The sequence below is a fragment of the Pholcus phalangioides genome, unplaced genomic scaffold (genome assembly GCF_987345545.1).
Source record: "Pholcus phalangioides strain wild (caught in Gottingen) unplaced genomic scaffold, Ppha-v1.0 ptg000022l_1, whole genome shotgun sequence".
NCBI lineage: Eukaryota > Metazoa > Arthropoda > Arachnida > Araneae > Pholcidae > Pholcus > Pholcus phalangioides.
In genome coordinates, this window is record NW_028301615.1 from 17330996 (window position 1) to 17354750 (window position 23755).

At 33.7% G+C, this 23755-nt stretch overlaps 1 protein-coding gene across 2 annotated transcripts in view; it reads left to right on the forward strand.

The window, feature by feature from the left end:
• tim (timeless) overlaps positions 1 to 23755 on the forward strand; it is a 62720-nt gene that overhangs the window by 25374 nt on the left and 13591 nt on the right. For both annotated transcript variants that reach the window (XM_089250231.1, XM_089250230.1), the window contains exons 5-15: positions 11848 to 12034; positions 12807 to 12976; positions 15169 to 15229; positions 15943 to 15996; positions 17275 to 18146; positions 19783 to 19852; positions 20103 to 20215; positions 20367 to 20483; positions 20802 to 20908; positions 21031 to 21223; positions 23006 to 23068. In XM_089250231.1, the coding sequence (XP_089106357.1) occupies positions 11848 to 12034; positions 12807 to 12976; positions 15169 to 15229; positions 15943 to 15996; positions 17275 to 18146; positions 19783 to 19852; positions 20103 to 20215; positions 20367 to 20483; positions 20802 to 20908; positions 21031 to 21223; positions 23006 to 23068 (2007 nt within the window). The remainder of the gene's footprint in view (positions 1 to 11847; positions 12035 to 12806; positions 12977 to 15168; positions 15230 to 15942; positions 15997 to 17274; positions 18147 to 19782; positions 19853 to 20102; positions 20216 to 20366; positions 20484 to 20801; positions 20909 to 21030; positions 21224 to 23005; positions 23069 to 23755) is intronic.

Below are 23755 nucleotides of genomic sequence, written 5' to 3' on the forward strand. Positions count from 1 at the left end.
TTGCATTAATAGTAGCGTATAATGCGACGAGAATTTTATTTAAATTAAAAACAAAAAATATTTAACGCATGTTATTTCGTGCCAGTCGCGTAAAACTCGTATCATGCATAGTTTATTTTTCTTCTGAAATTCGTTTTACAAGACTAAATATCTTGTTCAAGGGCTCCGCAGAGTACCGGTTGAGAACCGCTGCTCTAGAGAAAGTCATGTTATACTTCCTTCATCGTGTTGAGCAGTGGTTCCCAACCTTTTTCAGTCCACGTACCGCCAGCTGGGTCGGTTCTTTTCCGCGTACCCCCCCCCCCCCCCCAATCTATTTCGACCATTACAGTTATCGAAAAACTTCAAAAAAAAGTACACGTTGAATTGAATAAAATAAATTCATTACTCAGCTTTTTTTATTTTCGAAGTAAGCAAACAAATTAACACAAAGATTGGGAAAAAATTAATGTGCTGTTTGAGACTGTATTGAATTACAAAGTTTTGAAAAATTAAGCTCAAAAGGGGATAAATACAAACTCAAATCCGGAGCTGCTTTCAATTTGCTTCTTTATTTATTTTTTATGTAAGTATACGAATAAAACGCTTGCTCAACAAGCTCCGTGCTAACAAACGGTAACAAATACATTATGGCTTTTCTAGAAATTTCAACGTATTCTCACCGCGGCAAGCCCAAAAACTGACTGGGTTCGCCATTCCGCCATTGAAGAGAATCTTCAGAAGGGTATCTGATGCGAGCTCTAGCAATTTCTCCTTTTCTGCAATCAACAATGAAAAGCCGGTTCAAAATACTCTTTTTTGAAAGAATTAGGTGTCCACCGATCACCTATTTCCGACTCTGAAAAATATTTTTCAAACAAGGATTTGAATCCTTCCAAGTGACCGACTGTTAAATTTAGCACAGCTCGTGACAAGAAATCGTGAAGTGTTTTAAACACTTCCTAAAAAAAGGGCTACCTTGTGCCGAAGTTCGAACAGCATCGTCAGGACTTAACCCCGGGACAACCACCTAACTTCGGTGTGCAAAAGCAAAGCGTTGTAAAGGATGTCCATGTCTTCAGACGACAATTTAAACAACCTGTAGTTGGTAGGATTCACCTTGACAAAGTTGGCAACCTTGGCCTCTTCATCAAGAACGTTTCGCAAATTTGAAGATAACGGTTTCGATGCAGGGATCTGTCTGTACAGTTAGTCCATTTCATTTTGGGAGCGACTTCTGCCACGCGTGCACGACGGCCTGAGTAACAACTTTCCGTGGATTTTCCTCCATCTGTTGTGAGCCCAATGCATTTTGACCATTGAATTATTTTTTTAAGGAAATAATGATTAATTGCTTCAAATAAGCTTCAATAAGTCCGTACCACCCCTTCGATGGGTGACAAATAAAAAGATTTACTTCGAATTCTCTTTCAAGTACTTAGCAATTACAAGTAGCACAGAACATTGTGCAAAACGTCGATACTTTCGTCGACTTGGATAGAAAAAAAAAATTCACAACCTTTGACGTGACTTATGACTGTTCTCTCGACATCGTCTAGCATGTCCTGTATTCTTCGAGACACCGTATTTGACAGAGATATTAAACTCATTATAAGAGCACTTTCCTCTGCAAACATGCATCTGACAGCATATTTTCACCAATAGTGTGATTTTTCCTCGTCTCGCAATGCGATATCGAATGTAGTAGGAGGTTTCGGTAGCTTTGGCAGAAACTTTTGGAAGATTTAAAATATGTTTTCACGTTTACGGGTGCAAGGTATTTCATTTTGGTGTTTCAGTCCGCTTCCTCACAGATCTAGTATTTAGCCACTGATCCATAGCGCAAATCCTGTGAGTAGTAGATGTTTTGTAGAAAAGTTGACGTAGAAAATTGTGGGATTAACACGCACACGCCTCAGTACAAACTCCCACAACAAAAGTTAAACATAACGCGAATTAATTGTTCACTTTTATGCACAGCCCGGCATGCGTCAACAATCAAATCTAAAACGCCGGAGAAAAGTGAGTCGAGAGGAAGGAGTTCGCAAATTCCGATCATAGGTTGGGCGCGGGCGGGAGGAGGGAAAACCGAACCCCTTCCAGCGGACGCACCTCTCTGTTATAGAAGATTTCATTGATAGGGAAAGGTCAATATATTACAACTGACAATAGTACTAAAAACCTCTACCTACTTTTAAAATTTCTTTTTAATCTTTTTTAATTATTTTGTTCTTTTTTAGATGGATGGCCGCCATTATCATTTTATTTTCGCGTACCCCTTAATGGCCTCTCACGTACCCCCGGTTGGGAACCGCTGGTCTTGAGCATGGAGGGGACTTCCAGCGAGAGCATTCGAGAGGTCTCGAATGTTCTCGAGGTCCATGAGAAACAACTTTTCTTTGTCAGTTCTTGGGATCTGTCCCCTTCCTTCAGGCCAGACGTTAGAGCTCTCTGAGCTTTACCACCCCCCCCCCCGACCTGTAGGGAGGCCATGAGCTGGATTTGGAAATTTTATCACAGGCTATGAACGCATCGATGAAGAAACATTACAAATGATTTATGAACGATTAGTATTGTTCAGCTTGCCGTAACCGTATTATTTCTCTTTTGATTAATTGATATGGAACGAGAATCAATAATTGTGTTTGTTTGAAAAGAAAATGTTTGAAAAAAAAAAGTTTTTAATCCTTTGAGGACTCGTGCACTCTACCCTTTTATTAAATTCTATGTATAAATTTTGGTGTTGGGATTTGATGGGCCATCCAATGGATACGATAATGCAGGTTGAATAGACGTCTCCGTGTCTTATATATCTCAAAATACGAGAAAAGTTGGAATTTTTGAAAGAGAGCCCTGATATATTTTTGTATTATTAACTTCACGGGGAAAGAAATGAAACTTTTCCCCATTCCCTTGTCCGACGGTACCCATTTTTACGTTAAGCAGCGAGCGTACACGTGAGTTGGACCTCACGTGTAAAAAAATCGAGTGGCTGCTCCGCCTCTGAATGAAGATTTCAGTGCCGCTGGTTTCTTCCTCCTCCCCCTTCTTTCTGGCTATCACTAGTTCCTGTGATTTAAACTAGTTTGCGTAATGATGAAAAGAGACGGTTGACTTGAATTATGTGAGGAAAAGAGATTCTTCGATCAACCCAATCAGGTTAAGATTGTACTTTACATTCCTGATTAATATAATAGTGGTCCCCCCCCCCTACGCTCTTTTTTCTTCACGAAGTAGTTTAGTTGCATAATTCTGCTCTTTTTATTTTTTTCGCGGAGAATTTTTATTTTTATTTTTTATTCACTGACATTTTTTCTCCTTTCTGTTTCTTTAGACACTTTTTTTGGAGGGAAACACTTTTTGACACTTTTGTTAAGAAAAGTCGGGATCGTACTATTTTGCATTTTCTGAGCGGGATAAATTTTATTCATCTTTGTTATCGTCCAACAAAGTTAAAAGGAAATAATCTTAACATCGAAATGTGGTCAAGCAATTTACTTCAGTCATTTACCGAAATTTGTATTCACCGTATTTTTCTACTTATAACCCGTGGATTTCTACGTTAAAAAACAGAACTTCTTATCAGGGATTATAGACCTCCACTGTGATTAAACTGCAGCTTTTTTTCGGAAAGCTTGGTATGGGAATCGATATTTAAAAAAATAAACAAATTTACAAAAAATATTTTTTCAAAGATTTATAAATATGTGTAAAAATATGCTAGTAGAAAAATCGGAATTTTTCTTTTTAAAAAAGCGTGGCTAACAAGCCAGCCTGCATATTATTCAAGATTTTATTATTGGTTAATAAAATTTACATATGTGGATTATGCACCGCTGCGGATTGTGCGACGACATTTTTTCTTTCTCGGAGCAGGAAAATTCGCCATCTACGAATTATTAGCAGGAAATTTTGGTGTATGTTATATTGTGTCAAACATAAGAGTACCTCTCGTGACGAGGAAGACGAGAATAATTGACTATTGGCATCATCATTTTCTTTTTCTTTATACTGTATGTACAGACTTGTTTCATGTTCTCACGTGATTAGTAATTTAAGCAGAAAATTATCGTTAACTCTTATCCGAACCGGATTAGTATAAATATGTTACTTTAATTACGTTTTTTTCCGCCCGTGACTCCGTATCCAGGAGAAAGACTCATTCTATCAAGACCGTTCCAGAAATTTCTTTCGGGGGCTCGGGAAGGTGACCAAAGTGATAGAACAATAGACTTAAATATGTTTTTAGTACACTGTACATCGATCATTTTCTCACATTTCGGGGTGGGGGGAGAGAGCATATACCTACACGAAGTTGTATAACTGTCAATTTTCGGTAATTTCTGAAAATAAATTCAATTGCACCTTGCACTTATACATCTGCGTAATCTATGAAGCAAGGACTTGATTGCTTACTGATATTTTTTTTATTATTTGCGGCGAGAAATTTATTAGCCATTTATTCCAAAGATTTTGGTGTACAATTCATCGCACGCATTCAATCACACTCAAGTGCATCATAGCAGGATAGTGAAATACGATAATATATTTTTTCTTTCAAGGGTTTGTTTGGGAGGGGGAGTCAACCTCACCTTGTAAACAGCTGTACGCAATCATCTTCAATCGTTTTCGTGGAGGTTTTGTATGAGCATTATGTGCTCTTGGCTGTGGGTAATGCGATGCTTTCTTCCTGGAGGTTTTTATTGTACTAAATCTTGTGCACGTGACAGGAGAATGAAGTGATCGCCCGAGCGTAGGATGGGTATATTGAAATTATGCGGAACAACAGCGATTTCATATGTTTTGTTGGAAATCTTTCTGAGATGATGATTCTTTTTGTGTAGATCTGTGAAAAGATATACACGACGCAGGTGGGCTTAGCATTAAAAAAAAAAAATTTGGGTGGAAAATTGATTTTTTTTACCTCCGAGATGACAGTGGTTCAGATTAATCGTGAACTATGTGTAATGGTTCAAAAAGCGTTTAGCCCAGAGGTTCTCGAACTTTTTCTACCCGCTAACATCGTTTATACGTTAGTTATCGTTACTCCAGAGAATGGTTTAGAAATGAATCATTTCAAAGCACTCAACGGGCACACATCAATACACCAACTCTTCGCAACGCCCCTGACACAAATTGGCGACGCACACTTTGAGAACCATTGGTTAAGCACATAGTTTCCCAAACATTTTGTTCCATCGCCCCTTCTTAAGAAATATTTTTCTCTCATTCCCCCCCCCCCTCCCCCAACTCAAGCGTACTCATAAGATTTTATGCTATACCGGTGGCTTCTATCGTCCCCCTAGACAATTCCATAACCATAAGTGGTGTGCTGGGGTCCCAATCGCCACTGTAATAGTGGCACATACCCCCTTCATCTGTTTTCGCCATCTGCATAGTGAGTCTACACAATTTCATCGTCCACAAGGGGGACGATATTGCCCACTTTGGGAAACATTGGTTTAGCCGATAATCAGGAAATTCGTTACTGCGCTTCCAGATTTAGTGGAAATGATGTGAACGCGATTCGTCCTTCTTAGTCCCCCTTCGAGGGGTTAGCGCACCAACCTCTCGATGAGTATAAAAAGAAAAAGGCTGCCTTTCGGAATCGGCAATAAATAGTAGGTCCCGGTCTAATTAGCCCTCGTGTGCAGAAAATGACCGTGGTGCGACAAAAAATGATCAAATGAGTGAACGCGATTATGAACGAAGCGTTATTGCATATGAATAAGAAATAACGTAAATTGATGTTGAATCTTGATTTTTAAAAATATCGTCTAAAATCCCTTTTTTCTTGAAATCTTGTGGAAAAATACGAAAGAATTGTGAAGGATAATAAGATTGAACATTTTTGCGAATAATCTTGGAGAAAAATATCACTGACCATTGGTCAGTGATTTTTCTTTCTTTCAAAATCAATTTACGTACGCAAAGTGGGACCTTACTTTATAGCTCATTTCAGATACGCTTTCAAGTCTATCACCTGGATTCTAGCTCAGACCTTGTTTTCAAATCGGAGGTTGTTGCAGTGACCACTGTCCTACCAGAAGAAATAGAAGATAGGAATATAACAGAACTTTGACCACATGTGAATTTTTAACATCAGTGCCACATTCCAACAATGACCACCATAGTGTGGTTTGAACTGAGGGTAATTTCATAACAGTATCTGTATGAGAACTTCAAGTGATAATTCCTTCTATATAGTGATAATTATTCTAGCATAAAGATACATTTACTTTGTGTCATTATGTATGAGAATGTGAATATTATTGACAAATCAGTATGTGTATACAGGGTGTCTTGTACATCCTAATTCTGCCTTTATCTCATTAACCGCTTATCGTAGAGGTATGGTTTCAGTTTAAAAAATGTTCAAAATGTGTTCAGAAATAACTCTGCATTAGTTTATAGAATGAAAATACAGTGTCACAAAATAAAAAAAAATCTAAATTTTATTCATTTCCCTTCCCTCTAACTTCTAATCAGAAAGTTGTTTCCCTGTCTCTTCTTAGCCCAACAAAACAAAATTCAAAGTTTTAAACTGCGATATTCGCTGAGAGAGTTGAATGCAAAAATCGGAGAAAAGTTGGGAAAGAACAATGTAAATGAGGGGAAATAAACATTCGTTTGTTTATGCTGTTCTTTCTCCACTTTGCTCCTCATTTGAATTTAAATATCTTAGTGAATATTGCAATTAAAACGGGGGGGGGTCGTGTGTGTTTTTTGGGTTCAGAATAGACAGGGCAACAACTTTTTAATTAGAAGTTAAAAGACAAGGCGACTGTATAAAAGTTCAGATTTTTTATTTTGTGACATACTGTATTTTCACTCTCAAAACTAATAAAGGGTGATTTTTGAACACATTTTATGCGTTTTGTAAGTTGGTACCATACCTCTACGATGAACAGTTGATGATATAAAGCCCAAATTAGGACTTACAGGACACCCTACATATTCTGGAGTTTTTGAAAAGACCTCACCTGTTGAAGATTTTACAAAGTATGATCTTAGTGTTCTATGTATTCATATTGAACTAATGTCAAAACCTCAGAATTGCAGGTCAATAGTTCCTGCGTATGTCTGTCTGGCAGTTTTAGGCATGTACTGTCCCAGATAATATAATTGTTGAATTGTGAGGCATCACTGTATTAGAAATATGCCTGAGCATCAACTGTATGTATTTTTCATTTCATGGAATTGAAAGGTCTTAAAAAACAAAAGTATGATAAGCTAATCCTAAAAATATCCTCCATATGCATACGTTTCATCTAGGCCTATGTGCCAGAGCTTCCCCACCCCCAATATTTGCTACTGATCCACTACTCCATTACATTTATTGAAATATAGTGTTTGAGCTCCCCAATAATTCCAATAACTTTACACTTATGCCCCTGATAGTCAAATGTTTAGCTGGTTTGGGTTCCAGCAATTTGATTTCTTGGATATCTGATTTGAATTATGGCTTTTTTCTTTAATTTGGTCCTTCAGACATTTCTCTCAGAATGTTGTAAGAGTATGATACGGGTATCTGATTCAGAGGCAAATTTTTTTAACAGTAATGAAATGCAAAAGCTATTTCTATTGCCTGAAATTGATACTCTGGCATGTTTCTAGCCCATGAGTTGTTAAATTGTACTATTATGTTTGGTAACAATTTGTTTGATATGATATTGTGTGTGCATTTGTGCACAAAAAAATTTACTTTGGTGGCTGAACAAATGTATTTTTTTAATTGTTAATTTATTTCTATTTGACCATAGTTGCTTTTTATTCAATTCATTTGAGTATTGTTTATTGCAGATTGTTAAAAGAATTCTTTTGCCATAAAGGATATTGCAATCCTTTTGCTGTACATACATGTGCAGCCTGACTTACTCATTAACACTGAATGAACTATTAATTACAATAAAATCTTTTATTGTTTTTACAGCTGGGACATCAACCCATGGCGGGACTCTATTGGGATCAGTTGGTGTCCTATGGGCCCATACAGGAGTGTATTTGGCTATGTGAATCCTTTGGTCCCCTCAAAACAAAAATGGAGTGGTTCAGGTTGCGAATGCATAGGGACACATATACTTTGCCTAACATGTATTCTGGCTATGTGAATATATGCATCTACCTTCAAACCATATGTGCCAGTTTTGATTACCACATGTTATCAATGAAGAAAAAAAGCTGTAAAATAAAATAAAATTATTTCTTCTATAAAGATATAAAATATGCCTTTCCACACACACATTAAGCATAGGGTTTATTTCACAAAAACCTGGATTGAGGTATGTATATCAATTTTCAGTACAAAATTTTTCTCTAAGAAAAAAAAAACGGCAAGAAACAACAACTTTTTTATAAATAGTTGAAAGTAGTTAAAATTATTATTTTTTCCAAGTTGTGGCAAATGTGATTATTTTGCTGTGGATATTTTAATTTTTTATGCGCACAAATTTTTTTGCCACATTTATTATACTGATATTTGTGGTGAAAAAATAGGTTTGCTTATATCTACTTTCATTATTTGCTAACTGTAAAAGCTCATTAAGAAAATCTTGATTTCAATGTGTAAAAGGAAATCACAAATGAATTGCTTCATACAAAAAGTGCATTAATTAGTCACGTTGAACCAATTTTTTTTAAAAATAACTAAAAGGGTTATTGAAAGTGTTTTAGACTTGTGGGTGATCAGTTTGAGCTTTATGTAAAAGATTTTGATTTCTTTATGAATTCTGGGCTGCTCATCCTCGTAGCTTGAACGTTGGAGCAGAAGATGGCGTACTGCAAAATACTTGAGTGCCTGCAGTATTTTGCAGTATGCCATCCCCTGCTCCAACATCACTGCTGAAAACTATTCGAAACTGAAACCCTTTCTGCATAAATTGTTGCTATAAATACTTTCTAATCACTATGGAATGATAAACTTTTTATGCAAATAAACATAAATGGACGCCATTGGAAAGTAAATGTTGAGGGGAAAAAAAGACTAAAACATGTTTTTGCATGAAGCAATTCAAATACTATGGTGTGTGAAAGTTAAGTTTAAAAAAAATTATCCGAGCCGAAAATATGTAAACAATAACGTCTATACAAGACAAACCTTTATTTATGCTAAAAATTCCTATATAGCAAAATGTTTAGCGCAAAGCTTTGTGTTTTCATTCATTTTCTCTATATCAAAAATTTATATATATAAATACATATGGAATAAATGTATAATAAATATATATTCAATATATATGTATATATATGGAATATATATTTATTATACATTTATTCCATATATATTTATATATATAATATATTGTAATATGTAATATTTTTTCCATATATATATATATATATGGAAACTCTACTGTGTGCTCATTGCATCCAAAGAAAGTACTAGAATTTTACAGTGTATGTAAAATTCTAGAGACCATATAATTTGATATTCCTTGATATTTGAAGTCACACCATCTTCAATCAATCCTGATCCTCTGTGATTAAAAATAGTCAAATAACTTGTCTAGAATTATCTCTCTTAAGAGAAATGATGACTGTCTGACCAACTGTTGGAGTCATGAATATTTTATTACTACAAAGACCCAGAAATAAGCACACTGAGCATACAGATCAATTCTGGAGTAAGGGAATATACGATATTTAATAAAAATAATATTTAATAGAGTAAGGGAATATACGATAAGCTAATTCATATATTAATAAAAATGTTCATAGTCGCTGAAACAGCTGTGTGGTTGGTGTACCTATCTGATTCAGCAGGTTTTCGTTCAAATCCTGGCGAAAATATACCATTCAGAATCTGCTTTACACTTTAGGCCCTTGTGTACACAAAATAATTTTAGTTTGGACAAAAATTGCAAATATAAATGCTGTATGTATTTCACCTAGGACAATTATATTAGAAAATTTTGAATTTGTGTTTATTGTGTTTTCTAAGCTATAGATATTCTAATCATTCTAAAATTTTGATGTCAGACCCATTTTATACCCATAAATTTAACTGCTTATACTAAAAAAAAGATTTTTTTTAAACTGAATTTTGCACACCAGTATAATTTGATGCATTTAAAAAATGTATTTATTAAGTCTTTTTAATTTACTTTTGAGAAATCATTAAGCACACAGCTTAAATTCAAAATTTATTCAAGTTTACTGTTTGCCAAGACTCGAGCATAATTTTTGTATGTTTCTTTGAGGTAACATCAAGATATTAACGAAACATAGTTATTGAAGTCTTATGAATAATACTTTATGAAAATTGTTTGAGGGAGTGTTTTTATTCATTGGTAATAATTGGAAACCAACTCTGTATTACTGGTACATAAGTGTTTTGAGATGTTTGTTTCCATGATTCATACTTCATTATGCAATTATTTATTGCTATCACTATGAAAAAATTTATCCCCCTGTCCCATGGGTTACTCAAATTTTAAAGACTGCGTTTGCATAGTTCTGGTTTTACCAACCTTTATATCATGCTCTACTACTTTCTATGTAATCTGAAGTAACTGGGGCTAAAATAGCAGTTATTTACAGTTGCATTTCATAATTTTTGTTTCATCCACTGTCCGACTGAATTTTATATTAGAACTGTTCAATGCTAAGAAACCTCCTGCCTAATAAGCTGTGCATAGGGGAAGAAAGTGTAACTGATTGATCAGTGATCTTGTGAAGGACATTTTATTTGCAGCCATATTAGAGTACATTGTATAAAGTATTATGTGATGTCTAAAAAGGACACTTATTTCTTATCAAGGGGCGGGGGGGGGGGGGAACCTGTGGGTACAATACAGTCTAGCTTGACTTCATCAGGCTTTCAGAGGCATTTCCCTTGAGAAAAAACAAAATGATTTCTAGATAGTTTGTTTAGGTAATTCGCATAGGTATAATATTGGATCATATGGAAGTTGGCCGCATTTGAGGATGCTGAGAGAAAAATTTCTGGGGGGTAAGATCAGAATGTTTTCTTTTTTTGTGCGCTTTCTAGAAAATAAGATCTCAATTGTTTCTGATTTATTTTTTTTTAATATTGGCCAAAATTAAACTATTTCTTTTTATAAAAGCGGACAAAAAATAATAATAATAATAAGTTTTCAATTATATAAGTAAAATGGGGCATCTATACTGGACTGAATTGTTCCAATTTTTAGAACATTTGATGCCCAAAAAAAAAAAAAAAAAAAAAATGCATAAAAAAATATCTGTTCATATGCATGGTTGTTGCATGCAGATAGTTTGTGCTCTTGACCATTCATTTTTTATTTTTGGAGGAATTGGAGCTTCCTTGGCTGTTGCCTGTCGTGGTTCATTTCATTATATATTGAATTTTTCTAAAATTATATTACTGGCTGATTGATTGGGAAAGCCATGAAATTTTACAGTATTTTCTCATTTTTGTGGTTGTTAGGTTTTTTAATGTTTTATATATAATCCTATGTTTTTTAATGAAATATAACTTAATTTTATCACATAGTACTTACTGTGAAATGTTTTGCTTTCATGTAACAAAGGAAAGCATGTAGCATATTGTTGCACATATAATTAAATTTAATAATGTTCACTTGTAAATTTGTAGGATTGTTTACGTTTTTTTTTGTATATATATATTTTTTCTTTGGGTAAATATTTCAAAGCTAATCTTTTTATAATTTCTGTACTGTCAAAATAACATGTGGAAATGATCTGAAATCATCCTATATGAATTCTATAAAAATGATACCAAAAAATATAGTTATACATTTGGAATTATTATTTTTATTCACTAAACATTTTTTTGAATAGAGCAAAAAATTATTCTTTTTGCGTATGTGTTTCCACTTACAATTGCAGTTATAAAACACATGGGCTACTTTTGTTTTTGTGCAGATTTCTTGCAAACTTGACTTTACCAGTAGAATGTGTGTTGCCACCAACCACTATAAAACTGACCATGAATGTCAGCAACACAGTGTCTCAGCTGCATTCCTTCCTGTTGACATCGGCCACAGCATTTTTGCATATGGCTTCTACTGCTTTGATTGTGAACAACCTTCGAGATGATATGCTGAAATCTGTAAGTAATAATTATTGTTCTTAGTTATAATTTTTTGTAGGTGAATCTGTGCATCAACTGGTTCCAAATAATAGCCCATATCCTTACCTATTTTCCCGAGAAGGAGGGGGGGGGGGGGGTTGCATGCCTGATTTTCCTGTAAAGATGATAAGCTGATACAAATGTTCAATTTTACTAACATAATTGTTACCATTGCTACATGGCAACTGGCTAGTTTTTGTGACCACTGTGATTTAAAAACTTCCAAATCTTTGCTAATAAGAACTTGCGCTTTTTCTCTGAGAGGGGTGTATTTTCTATGCCAGCTTCTTATGCTTAGGATATTCATAGAACTGAGTTATAGTATGCTCTAGAACATAATTTTTCAAATGTGCATTTTATATTATGTTACTGGCTGTTTTAAGACTTAAATTTAAAGGTGTAGTGAGCTCATAATATATTAATTGAATTTTTACTTTTAAATGGACTTATTTTATATTTTTCCATTTTTAACTGATCATTTGCTAGATGAGACATCTGCAGACTGTAGTACCTGGTGTATAAGTGTGGTATTGGCATGACTATATGCCCCAGAGATATGTAGGGTTATCTTTTAATGTCAAAAATTAAATGTCTACTTGTTTTGTTTCTTAAGCTGTACATTTCAACCAAACACCATCGATACTTATCATTCGGTTGAATGTTTGCTTATTATCTGTTTCTTTGAAGAAAAATAGCAAATAAGTTTAAATTATTCTGACAATCTTAAATTTCTATATGATCAATTTTGTAGGAACGATTTCAGCTTCCATTAACTGAGACGAGGTGTGAGCATCTTAAGAACTGTCTCCTACTTTTGCGTAATATCTTGCACTGTCCTGATATCAAGAACGATTCAGCAGCCATCGTTGTTATGAAAGAGTCTTTCACTGAATGGGAATCTGTACAGAGCAAATTAGTGTGGTAAGTACATAAGCACATGAAGGGTAGGACGAGCTGGCTCTAGCTTCAGAGGAACACATTTGTGAAATTGGGGAAAAAACAACTCATCATACTTATTCAAGTCAAATGTTAGAAAATTTCAATCTGAATTCAAAACTATAGTTTAATATTTTCTAGATTGAATTGTGTATCTGAATTCACTATAATGTGAGATTTCAGTCTCTTAATTTTTTTTGTGACTTAAGTAAATGCATATTGATGCAGTAAACTCAGATTTAGCTGAGTTGCTTGAAAAGATAACTATAGAGGCATTTATTGATATAAAAAATATTCTGCTCATGTGAAATTTAACCAAGCGACTATAAATTACATTAAGTGCATTCAATCCTTGATGCAGTGTAGGCTGCATTTTATTGAAGCCTACATGTCACTTATCTTTACTACACGTGTTTAAAGCTTAGTGAGCCATGTGTTGAAGACCACCGTATTAGTTGCACCAAACACTAATTAAAGCCGGAATATGTATAAGTACAAAGTATGTAAAATTTATTCTCCCACACCCCCTAATTCATCACTTAGTGTCCATTAATGGTAATATTGTTAGATTGCAATTCTGCATATTTGGCTTTTCGTGTTTAGCTTGAAGTCATGATTTATTCATTTAAGAGTGCCCTACAGTTGATGAGTTTGTGTTTTCCCTGACATCAGTTTTTTTCTTAAGAATATAGATTTCGTTTAAGCACACCTCCTAAATTATTGGGGGGGGGGGGGTAGTTCATTTCAAAATATTCATTATGTAGCTCTTTCAGCTCTCACCATGTTTATGATCAGAGCCAGTTATGATGGAATGATTACCATTATACTTACACCTTGTATCAGTATTATGCAATGTGGCTTGTGCATGATATGGTTATCATACTGTATATGTATGGCAGGAATGTGTGTGTTCTTGATGCAAAGTTTTACTCATTGTGCATAAAATATTCTGTCGTAATGCATGATTGACACCTACTTTGAAATTTGTGTGAACTTTTGCATGAATGAATGAATGCTATGAAAAATATGTTAAAAAGAGCTTTTTTGATCAATGTTCTTTTCTAGGTCGCAAAATGTTTGAGAAATCTCCCTTTCAATTTTTAGAAAACATTTTGCATGCTTAAAAAGTCATGTTCTGCCATTGCCAAACAAATGATTCACAAAATGTTAGGTCATGCCCAATGTAGCGTGATATAGCCATTTACTTCACTGCCTCTTAATTATACTGTTTATGTATTTGTACCTTGCATGATATGTCCACTTCCTTTTCATTTTTTCAATTAGAAATTGATTCTAATCATTTCAGTTTGTTTTTGATGGCTTCTGTTTTTTTCTCACATGTGCATGTCAAGTGCTTTCTCTCAAGTGCATGTGAGGTGACATTTCAACACACATAAGCACACTGTTTTTGTCCAGAAGTTTTGGTTAAAATTTGAATTGCAACTTTAATTTATATAAAATATGAGTTTTAAGACTTAATTTTGATAAATTTATCTCAGCACTCTCAAACATGTTTATAGTGACTTCTTGTGGAATTTAACCAGATAATTAGATACATATTCTGTTATCTGATAATGACGTGTATTGGCTTAATGGATTTTTAGGAATACACATTACACGTAAGCGTTTTTTGTGCAGTCCTATAATTGGGTCCTTTGACTTTAACTCAAATTAAAATGTAAACACTATAATCTTTTTGGAGATTAAAAGAATTATAGTACCAAGCAGATATATTTCTATATCTATACACATTTTCACAATGCAATAAGACAGATAACATCTTCTGTTGAAGTAAAGCACAGAAATAATTTTTGCTGGGCTATTTTTTAAGCCTTTTTTTTTTTCTCTGTATTTGAAACTTGATTTGGGCATGAAGGGTGTAAAACACAGAACCCATTTTTGCTGGGCTTTTTCAAGCTTGTTCTGTTCTCTGTATATGTAACTTGTTTTGGGCGATCCAGTGAGAATTGTGATCATTCAATAAAATTAATCTAAGAATTTTGGTCTTTAATTTTTGGTGTTTAATATCACTGCTAGAATGCTAAATTATATCAAATGTGATATCAATCATTGATTAATTTAAAGCATACTAATTACTTTGGTATTGTGTACTTACTCAATTACTTTGATGTACTTTCAAATTGTATTTGAAAAAAAAAATTGCTTGAATTTTATAGGAACTTGTTTGTACAAGGTTTGGATGGGGCTTTGTTGCTAATGTTGAACAGCAAGTACAAGGTATTTATTCAATATTTCGTAGTCATTAAGCATGTTTTCGACCCAAAAAAATTATCAGATTAACTTTTATGAGCGAATGATTTAAGTATTGTAATTCTAATGAGCCCTCTGGGATGTATAAGCCTAGGCTGGAACTGGGGGAGCAACTGCCCTGAGAGGTAAAATTTAGGGGGGAGGCAGTTTTAGGTGGGAACAAAGAACACTGTTATAAAATTATAGAATTTCAAAGCGGTGGGGATGTTTGCCCCAGGCAGCAAAATACTTAGTTAATCCACAATAAGAAACAGGGAAAATGCATTTTTTAGAAACGCAGTTACTTTTTACATTCCGCTGCTTTGTATGAGCCACTTGTAATTTTAATTAAAAAACTAAATGAAATATATCAGAATAAAATTAAATTGTGTGTTTCACTCACTTTTCAAGTGTTCTTTCAGAATTTTATAATATTACTCTATACTTAACATTATTCTAGAGTAAAAATTTGACTTTTTTTACTGGATTGAAAATAAATAATAAAAAAATGTTCATAGCAATTATTAAAATACCTTAAATTTAAACTTCGGAAAAAAATTTATTGCATAGGTTGTGGCTTGGTTACGGAAAATTAAGGTACTTATTTTCACACCCAAATTGCTTCACACCCTTTCTTGTCCATAAATTGAAGTGGGCAAAATATGTGAAACTTCAAAACTTTCATTTCATTATTTATTCAGGCTCATTGGACTATTCCGATGGCAGAAATCATAACTTTGCTGTATAGGAACCAGGTATGTTCAATTTATATGTATAGGCCCTATATATATATTATATATATATATATATATATTTTTTTTTTTTTTTACCCCCAAAACTAGTTGCCTACCCCCAAATGTAAGTTGGAGTACAATTTTGATCAGTTAAAAAGAACACCTGCCTTTTAAGGGAAATTGCAATAAAAACTGCTGTTATTCCTGCCCAACATTAAATATTGAGGTATTTTGTTAGTTAATGGCTTCATAAAATTTAACTTGCTTTGACCAATCTGGTTCTTAAAAAGTTTGTAAAAATAGATAAAAGAATGGTTTTTTAAGACTAGCAATTACTTTGGATTTCAAATTTGCAGCTGTTGTCAAGTCTGGAACAATAGTGGATACCATATAATACAAGCCCTAAGATTCTATTTATAAATCATAGCAAAGTTTCATCTTCACAAGCTTCCACTATATCCAAAGGTGCATCTCCATTGGCTCACTCTCCCCCTAAACAGTCTCATTCCCCCTGTTCACCGTTAGTTTCCCTTTGCCAATTTTCCACACCCCCCCCCACGCACAACTTGGTTCCGATTGCAGCCTTGGCTAGACAAAGACACAAAGCAAGATCCTTTGTTGAATTCATTTTTGGCGGATCTGGCATTCGCCTAAATGCATTTTTTTTTTGGCTTGTGATAAAATATTTGCGACAGCCATACACATGGTTGGGAAATTCCAGCAAACCCCTCTCAAGGACAAAGCAGAGCATGCACATATGAGTCTTGACTCAAACTTAGGTCACAGGAACTTTTGGAATGGGATGTACGAATCCACTCACAACACCATTATGAAATGCGATTGTTATGTAAATTGGTTTATTTAACTTCAAAAAACTAAACATTTTGGTAATAAAAAAATATTTAATAGGTTATTTTAAATTCAAAAGAGATCACTAAGCATTGAGTTAGATCATGTTGTTGATTTTGGGAGAGGCTAAGATAGGTTAAAAACCCCTGCTGCAGCCTTTCAACAATCAGCATAGTATTATTACATATAGTATTGTAATTGAATAAACAATTTCTATTTGATTATCACAATCTTTTAAAAATATTCTGTGCCAGAGAAATTTTAATTTATTGAGTAGTCATGGGAGAAAATTTAATGAATGAATGTGGAAAAAGAATTATGAACCACGAGAAAAAAAAGCTTTAATATTAGGAAGAAAAACAAATCTTTTGGCGGGGATGTTTCATTTATTGATTTATTTTACAGCTAACGCAAGATTGTTTTTTTTTTTCTAATTTTATCTTTTTGTAGAGCATTTCGAGAGTTCAACGCTCTTTAGAGCAAGTTTCCTCAACATCAGAGAGTGCTGAAGATGATGAAGAAAGTGATGGCTCCAAAAACTCTTCAGCTTCTTTGAGCAGTGGACCTAACCAAAATCCATGTAATCAAACAGATTCAGGTTTTCCACAAAGTTCAGATGATTTCAACACTAATATTTCCACTGATGAAGTTCAAAATGCAAATCTAGGGAAGGATCTAGAGATTTTTAAAAAATTGCTAAATAGCAACGATGATGAGGAAGGTTATGATTCAGAGATAGATGCGAGATTTAAAACCTTCAGTTTGCATGATACTGATGGGGATGTCAGTATGGGAAGTGCTTCTGATTTTAGTTCCAGTTGTGAAGGCATGAAAGCCTGTAACAGTGATACAACAGGAAAATCGCTTGTGGATGTGAATAATGCATCATGGCATAAATTCTCAAATACAGAAGCAATGGAATCAGAAGAAATTTCAATGGATGAACGTGTGGAACACATATCAACTAGCAATAAACTGTCTTCTTCAGAGGAGAATAATAAAAATATTAAAATTATTCCCAGAAATATCAAAAGTCAACATAAGCATAGAAATTCACATGTGGAGGAAGATATTGAGGAAAGTGATTCTAGTATGTGCTGTAAACGAAACAATAAGGCAAAATCTAGGGTACACACTCAAGTTACTTGGAAAGGAAAAGCCTACATTAGCAGGAAGACACTTGGTTGTGCACCATCTATATGCTTAGATGCTGCAACTAACGTTTCCCACAAACGATTCAAGTATCCTCTTTGGGAAAAAAGAAACAGCATCAGTGCCCTTTTGGACGTAAACTCTAGCTCACCAACTGACGAAGAAATTGGGTATATAAATATTTATACTAAGTATCTTTCTTGCTTGTGAAGTCTTACACTTTAAAGTTAACTTGATTGCTGAGGTTGTGAGTAAAATTTGATATAAATTTGAGAATATAGACAGAATATACAAGGATGACGTCACTCTCCACTACCATACGAAGGTTTTTTTTTTTAACAACTGGCTGTTGCAAAGATATATTTTGGAAAGAGAGAAAATTCAACTATTCAAGATATATTTTGGAAATAAAAAAAAACCTTTGTATGGTAGCGGAAAGTGACGTCATCCTTGTATAAGTCGCCATCTGGTGGCAGCATCAGCAGTTGTGAGCTTGGCCTGAGTCTGGTCCAGCCGTCCATGTATGGTTCCGTGTACACAAGCTCCAAGGAAAGATTGAAAGATTCTGTGCCTCTGTAGTCTAGTGGTCTAGGGCGTTTACCTGGAAAGTGAAAGGACGTGGGTTCCGGCCATCTATTTACCACAAGACATTATACCACTTGTCATTGTTTGGCACAGCATAACCTTGATAGTCCTCACATGAATAAAAACCAAACTCCAATTCGAAGGTACATATGCACCAATAGAAACCAAAGTTTTGTTTCTGTTTGTGTGTGGGCCATCAAGGTCATGCTGCTTCAAACAATGAGAAGTCAGGGGCAGATCCAGAGAAATATGTTATAGAGAGATTTATTGTATAGGTTCTTTTTGGATTACTCTGTAAAATATGGGATACAGCATTTTTTTTTCCATATTATTCAGCACTTGGGAGGAATGATCGTCTCCCTCTCTCTTGATCCTTGCTATGACAAGAGGCAAAATGACTTGTGTTTGATTTTTCTTTATCCAGGTTGCAACATGAGGAAGCCTACTATTAGTAAACCCTGCACCCTCAAATGATTGCTAGCATATGTCACAACAAATACGTCTGGAAAAATTTTTCATTTTGGCTGAGCGCTGTTGTGCATTCATTAAACTCATCTCTACTTTAATATAGCATAGTTTATTATTGAATGATGCTGTGAAAATTTATTTTATTCATTTCATACACCTATTTGTCACTGATACTCAATATAGGATTTTATTTCAATAAATCAGGGCTGTTGCTAGAAAAAAATTAATGTATTCTAAACTATAGCTATTAAGTTCTAGAATATCTTCGCTTTGTTGTTTTTTTAGATAATAAGGAATTTTTTAGGTTGTTCACTGATATTAAAATCATTCTCATCTTCATATTGCTGCTTGTTTCTCTTAGAAACAACAGAAAAATCTGTTGACATGTGTTTCACAAAGGAGAAAGAGGGAGGGGAAGCCAGGGCAAACGTGAAAGGGTTATTATGCCGAATGGGAAAAAGCATTTTGTGAGAGGCCTCCATTTGCCTCAGGGCAGTGCCCCAGTTGCCCTGACCCAGTTACGGGCCTGGGGGTGAAGCTGATGCTTTGAAATTTAAAACTGAAATTAAATTTATTGAATTGAAATTAAATTATGCAGCTGTAACAATTATAATTAATTGGACCAGCCGTTCTTTTGATGCATCATGAGTAAAAATAATGAATGATTTGATCAATTTTTCTTTTACGATTCTCTAGTGGTTAATATTTTTGGAATATAATAAAGCTAACATTACCAACTTTTTTTTCTTCTAGAAATTTGTTGAAAGACTTCACCTTGTGCTTCCTTCACAGTGGCTTTCAAAATTTAATTTTAGACTTGAAGGTTTGTGTGCTATCAATTTAATGCATTGATTATAATCATAAAATAATCTGTTTTTGTGTGCAATGGTTTTTTTTTTCCAATTTACGTTTTCAATAATATTTGAATGTCATTTGTTAACAGTATTTAATATATTTCAATTCATGTGAAGTAACTCTATATTGCTTATTATATTGTTGAATAAATTTTTTGTCTATTAACATTAGTTTTATGTGTGTTAGTTTCAACATTTAATTTTCTTTGTATTACACAGAATCTCTTGACAAAGAATTTACCATCAGACTTTGATAAGACTAATTTCTTTTGGCTGTTGAATTATTTCATGCATTTTGGAAAAACGTTTCATCTGAATTTACGTCATATTTGGTGAGTTTTTCCATGGTATTTTTCATCAGTTTCTTATTTTTTTACCTTGAAGTGCTCTTAGTAATAATAGTTGGTTTTATTTGAATTAAGGAAAAAAATTGCGAATAAATTGCTAAAGCGGTTCTTTTCTTCCCCCGCTTCATTTCCACAGCAATATTATTTCATTGGACATGATTGGATATCTTACATATGAGAGTGTTTCAGCTTGCGAAGAAATGGAAATGTATATTGTCTCAAATCAACCAGTCCCTGCTGTTGTTATTTCACGGTAAGGTTACTAGTAGCCATACTTCAGCTCTAAAATTTATATTGACCATTGAAGTTATTACTAAAAATAATTGAAAAGTACATTTCACTTATGTTTTTATTACTTTGAAATCTGTATATATATGAAATTATTTTCCGGTGTCTGTTTATTCTCAATGATTTGCATTGAGAATGTATTGATATTCACAAATCCTTATTTTGGTCAGGTGCATCTCTTTATCTGTCTGTATCTTTCTTAGTAAATGAAAACTGTTTGTTAATTAATGTGAAAATAAATTCATTTATTATATGATCTACATTTTTGTTTTTCATCCTTCAGCCCACATTTACTTGTAGCTGCTTTGAAAGAAATCATTACTACCATACATGTATATTCATCAAAAGCAAGTCATCCAAAAGGCAGGCAATTCTTCCGTAAACTGTGTTGTAAGTTGCGGTAAATTTTTCATCAGTTGATTTGCCAATGATGTGATGTCTTTTTTTTTACCAAAAGGAATGCATGATTAGAAATGCAAATGACTTCATGAGGCATTTCATCTTGTATACAGGTGGCATTGCTGAAATTCATCAGTTGAGGCAACTTCCATTATTACTTCTTCATGCATACCATTCATCATATCATACAAAGCAGTACTTGCAAGATATTGTTATTTTCAATCATTATTTGCTGCTCCTTATCGAAAGAGGATCAGAACATTGTTGGCAGCCAAAGCGTATAAATATTTACTCCCATCTCAAACAGTAAGTACAAATATTTTATGTGATTATTTTCATGCATATTGCAATTCATCAGCTGATTATTTATGCTCATACAGGGTGCGTAGGAAAGTTCTTTTATCCTGGTATAACTCACAAATCATTGATCTGTGAAGCATACTTTGAATTAGAATAAATATCCAAATAATGTATAGACCAGATAAGTCATTCGTATTGCAACAGGGTTGTATAGTTATTTAAAAAACAACTTTCTATTTGGTTACCCACTCCTAAAAAACCTAATTATAAAGTTGATGCTCTGTCTGTCAATTGAAAAATTCCATGTTTTTAAGTGATATATTCGCTGAGATATTTGAATTTGAAAAATTCTGGAAATGGGGGAAAAATGGCATATGAAATACATAATGAGTTTTTCAATTAACTTATGCTGTTCGTTCTTTCATTTTCGGCAGTTTTCTAATTCAAATACCTCAGCAAAATATTGTATGTAGAAACATCGATTTTTTTTTTAAGTGGGAGGCTCAGGAGAGACAGGGCAACTACTTTCTAATGGGTTTTAGGATGAGGAAAAGTTAATTTTTTTGTTTTAATTACTATACAACCCCTTGAAATATAAATCATGTATCTGAAGTTTACACTTTACTTGGATGCTTTTTCCAATCTGAAGTATGCTTCTAGGATCAACAGTCTGTGAGTTATTCCAGGACAAAGGCTCTCCTATGCACCCTATATACTCTGGGTAGGGAACTGAGCGTAGAGCTGCCTGAAATATAGCAAACAATAAATATAGCAGCAGGACTTTTAACCTATTTTCATCCACAAGCAGAATAATCTGCAAACACTTATTGCATGCCATCACCACACTTGGAACAATCTGCAAACACTTATTGCATGCCATCACCACACTTGGAACAATCTGCAAAATCGTGAGTCTCTCTTATCACTGAATGCATGATAATCTGTTCTTACCAATGGGCGCTTTATGCCAAATATGATAAATACTCTGCAGTTACAATTCAGCTGACTTCGACTAATTAAAACAGGTTCAAATACTTCAGTTTCATTGTGTTCTGAAATGTGATATTTATTTTTCTTTGCCAAACGATGCCAATGTCAGTATAGCACTGGTACATGAAAACCAGATTCATTATTGATGAATGAAGATATGGACATACTGTGAGTTGAATGCATTAGCTTTATAATGTGAGTAACATATTTAGAGTGGTGATGCAAAAGAGTTAAACCCAGACTTATCCTTTGATCTTGCTCATAAGGGTCAAATAGGGATAAAAGATCTTGTAAATTTATCATAGTATACTCTTCATGTCTGTTGTACTAAAATCCTTGGGTGAAATGTATACAGCTTTTGTGTTGTCGAGCCATGGTTTAGGAAATTCACTTTCAGATGTTTCATCCAAATCCAGTGGTGGGTACTTTCACTGGTGTTGTTACAAGTGTGGGTCTCTATGTGTGCTGCGAGAAAAGTGTGCTCTCTAGCTTTTTTATACATATTTGATTCCTGATTAGTAACTCATAAAATGTTTGATGTATTAAAGACTAAAGGTCTGATTTTGGGCATAACCATTAGACCACAGCTCAACAAAATAGGAGAAGCAAATGTCATCACTCATCTTTTTCCTTACACTTGATTTTTATTCTTTTTCATAATGGTGAAAATTCTGTTGTATTCTTGATATTTATCATGTAATTTTTGTTCAGTAGTGGCATTATGTATTCCATGAGGAAAAAGAAACATGTATTATTATTAAAATATTTTATGCACATTTTGCTGTACTTTTCATTTAGGTTTGCAAGTCAAAATATTGTGCAAAACTATGGAAGGGTTTTAGAAGACTTCAAGACTAACAGGTAACAAAATTGTCAGCCTGAAATAAATGTATGTACTTGATTTATTTATGAGACACCTTTAATTTTGTGAAGTTTGTTTTTTTTTATTTTTGTGAATTGATAACACTGAAATAGGTGAAGTACATCTTTTTTATTATTTGTTTCCAATCACAAATTTCTGATGTTGCATATCAATGTTGCCTCTAAACTTCATATTACATGCATATGATCATAAATTAAATACAGATAGGATATGCTTCAACCTTTGTCATAAAATTCAGTCAATGAATAAATGAGTTCAGAGTTTTTTTTTTTGGGTTAAACAAAAATTTATATATATTTGTTTTAAGTAACCAGAGTCTCTCTCTAAATTTCTTTCGTGGAGACATTGTACTGTAATATTCACCCCATTTTAAACAAAAATCATGAAAATAAAATATAGTTAAACTAAACTTTTTATAATGAACCTTCAAATACAATTAATAGAAATTTTATATTTCCTATGTGTTTTCAGGTATAAGCAAACCTCAGAGAATGTGAAAAGTTTATTTATGAACTTTATATTGTGATGATGTAAACTTATAATATTTATTTTTATAATTGACTTATACAGACACACTTGTGGCAGTGCTAATATTTTTTATGCTTGTTTCTGCAAGTTCTACTTTTCATTATTCTATCAGACATACAAAGCTGAATATAAATGGT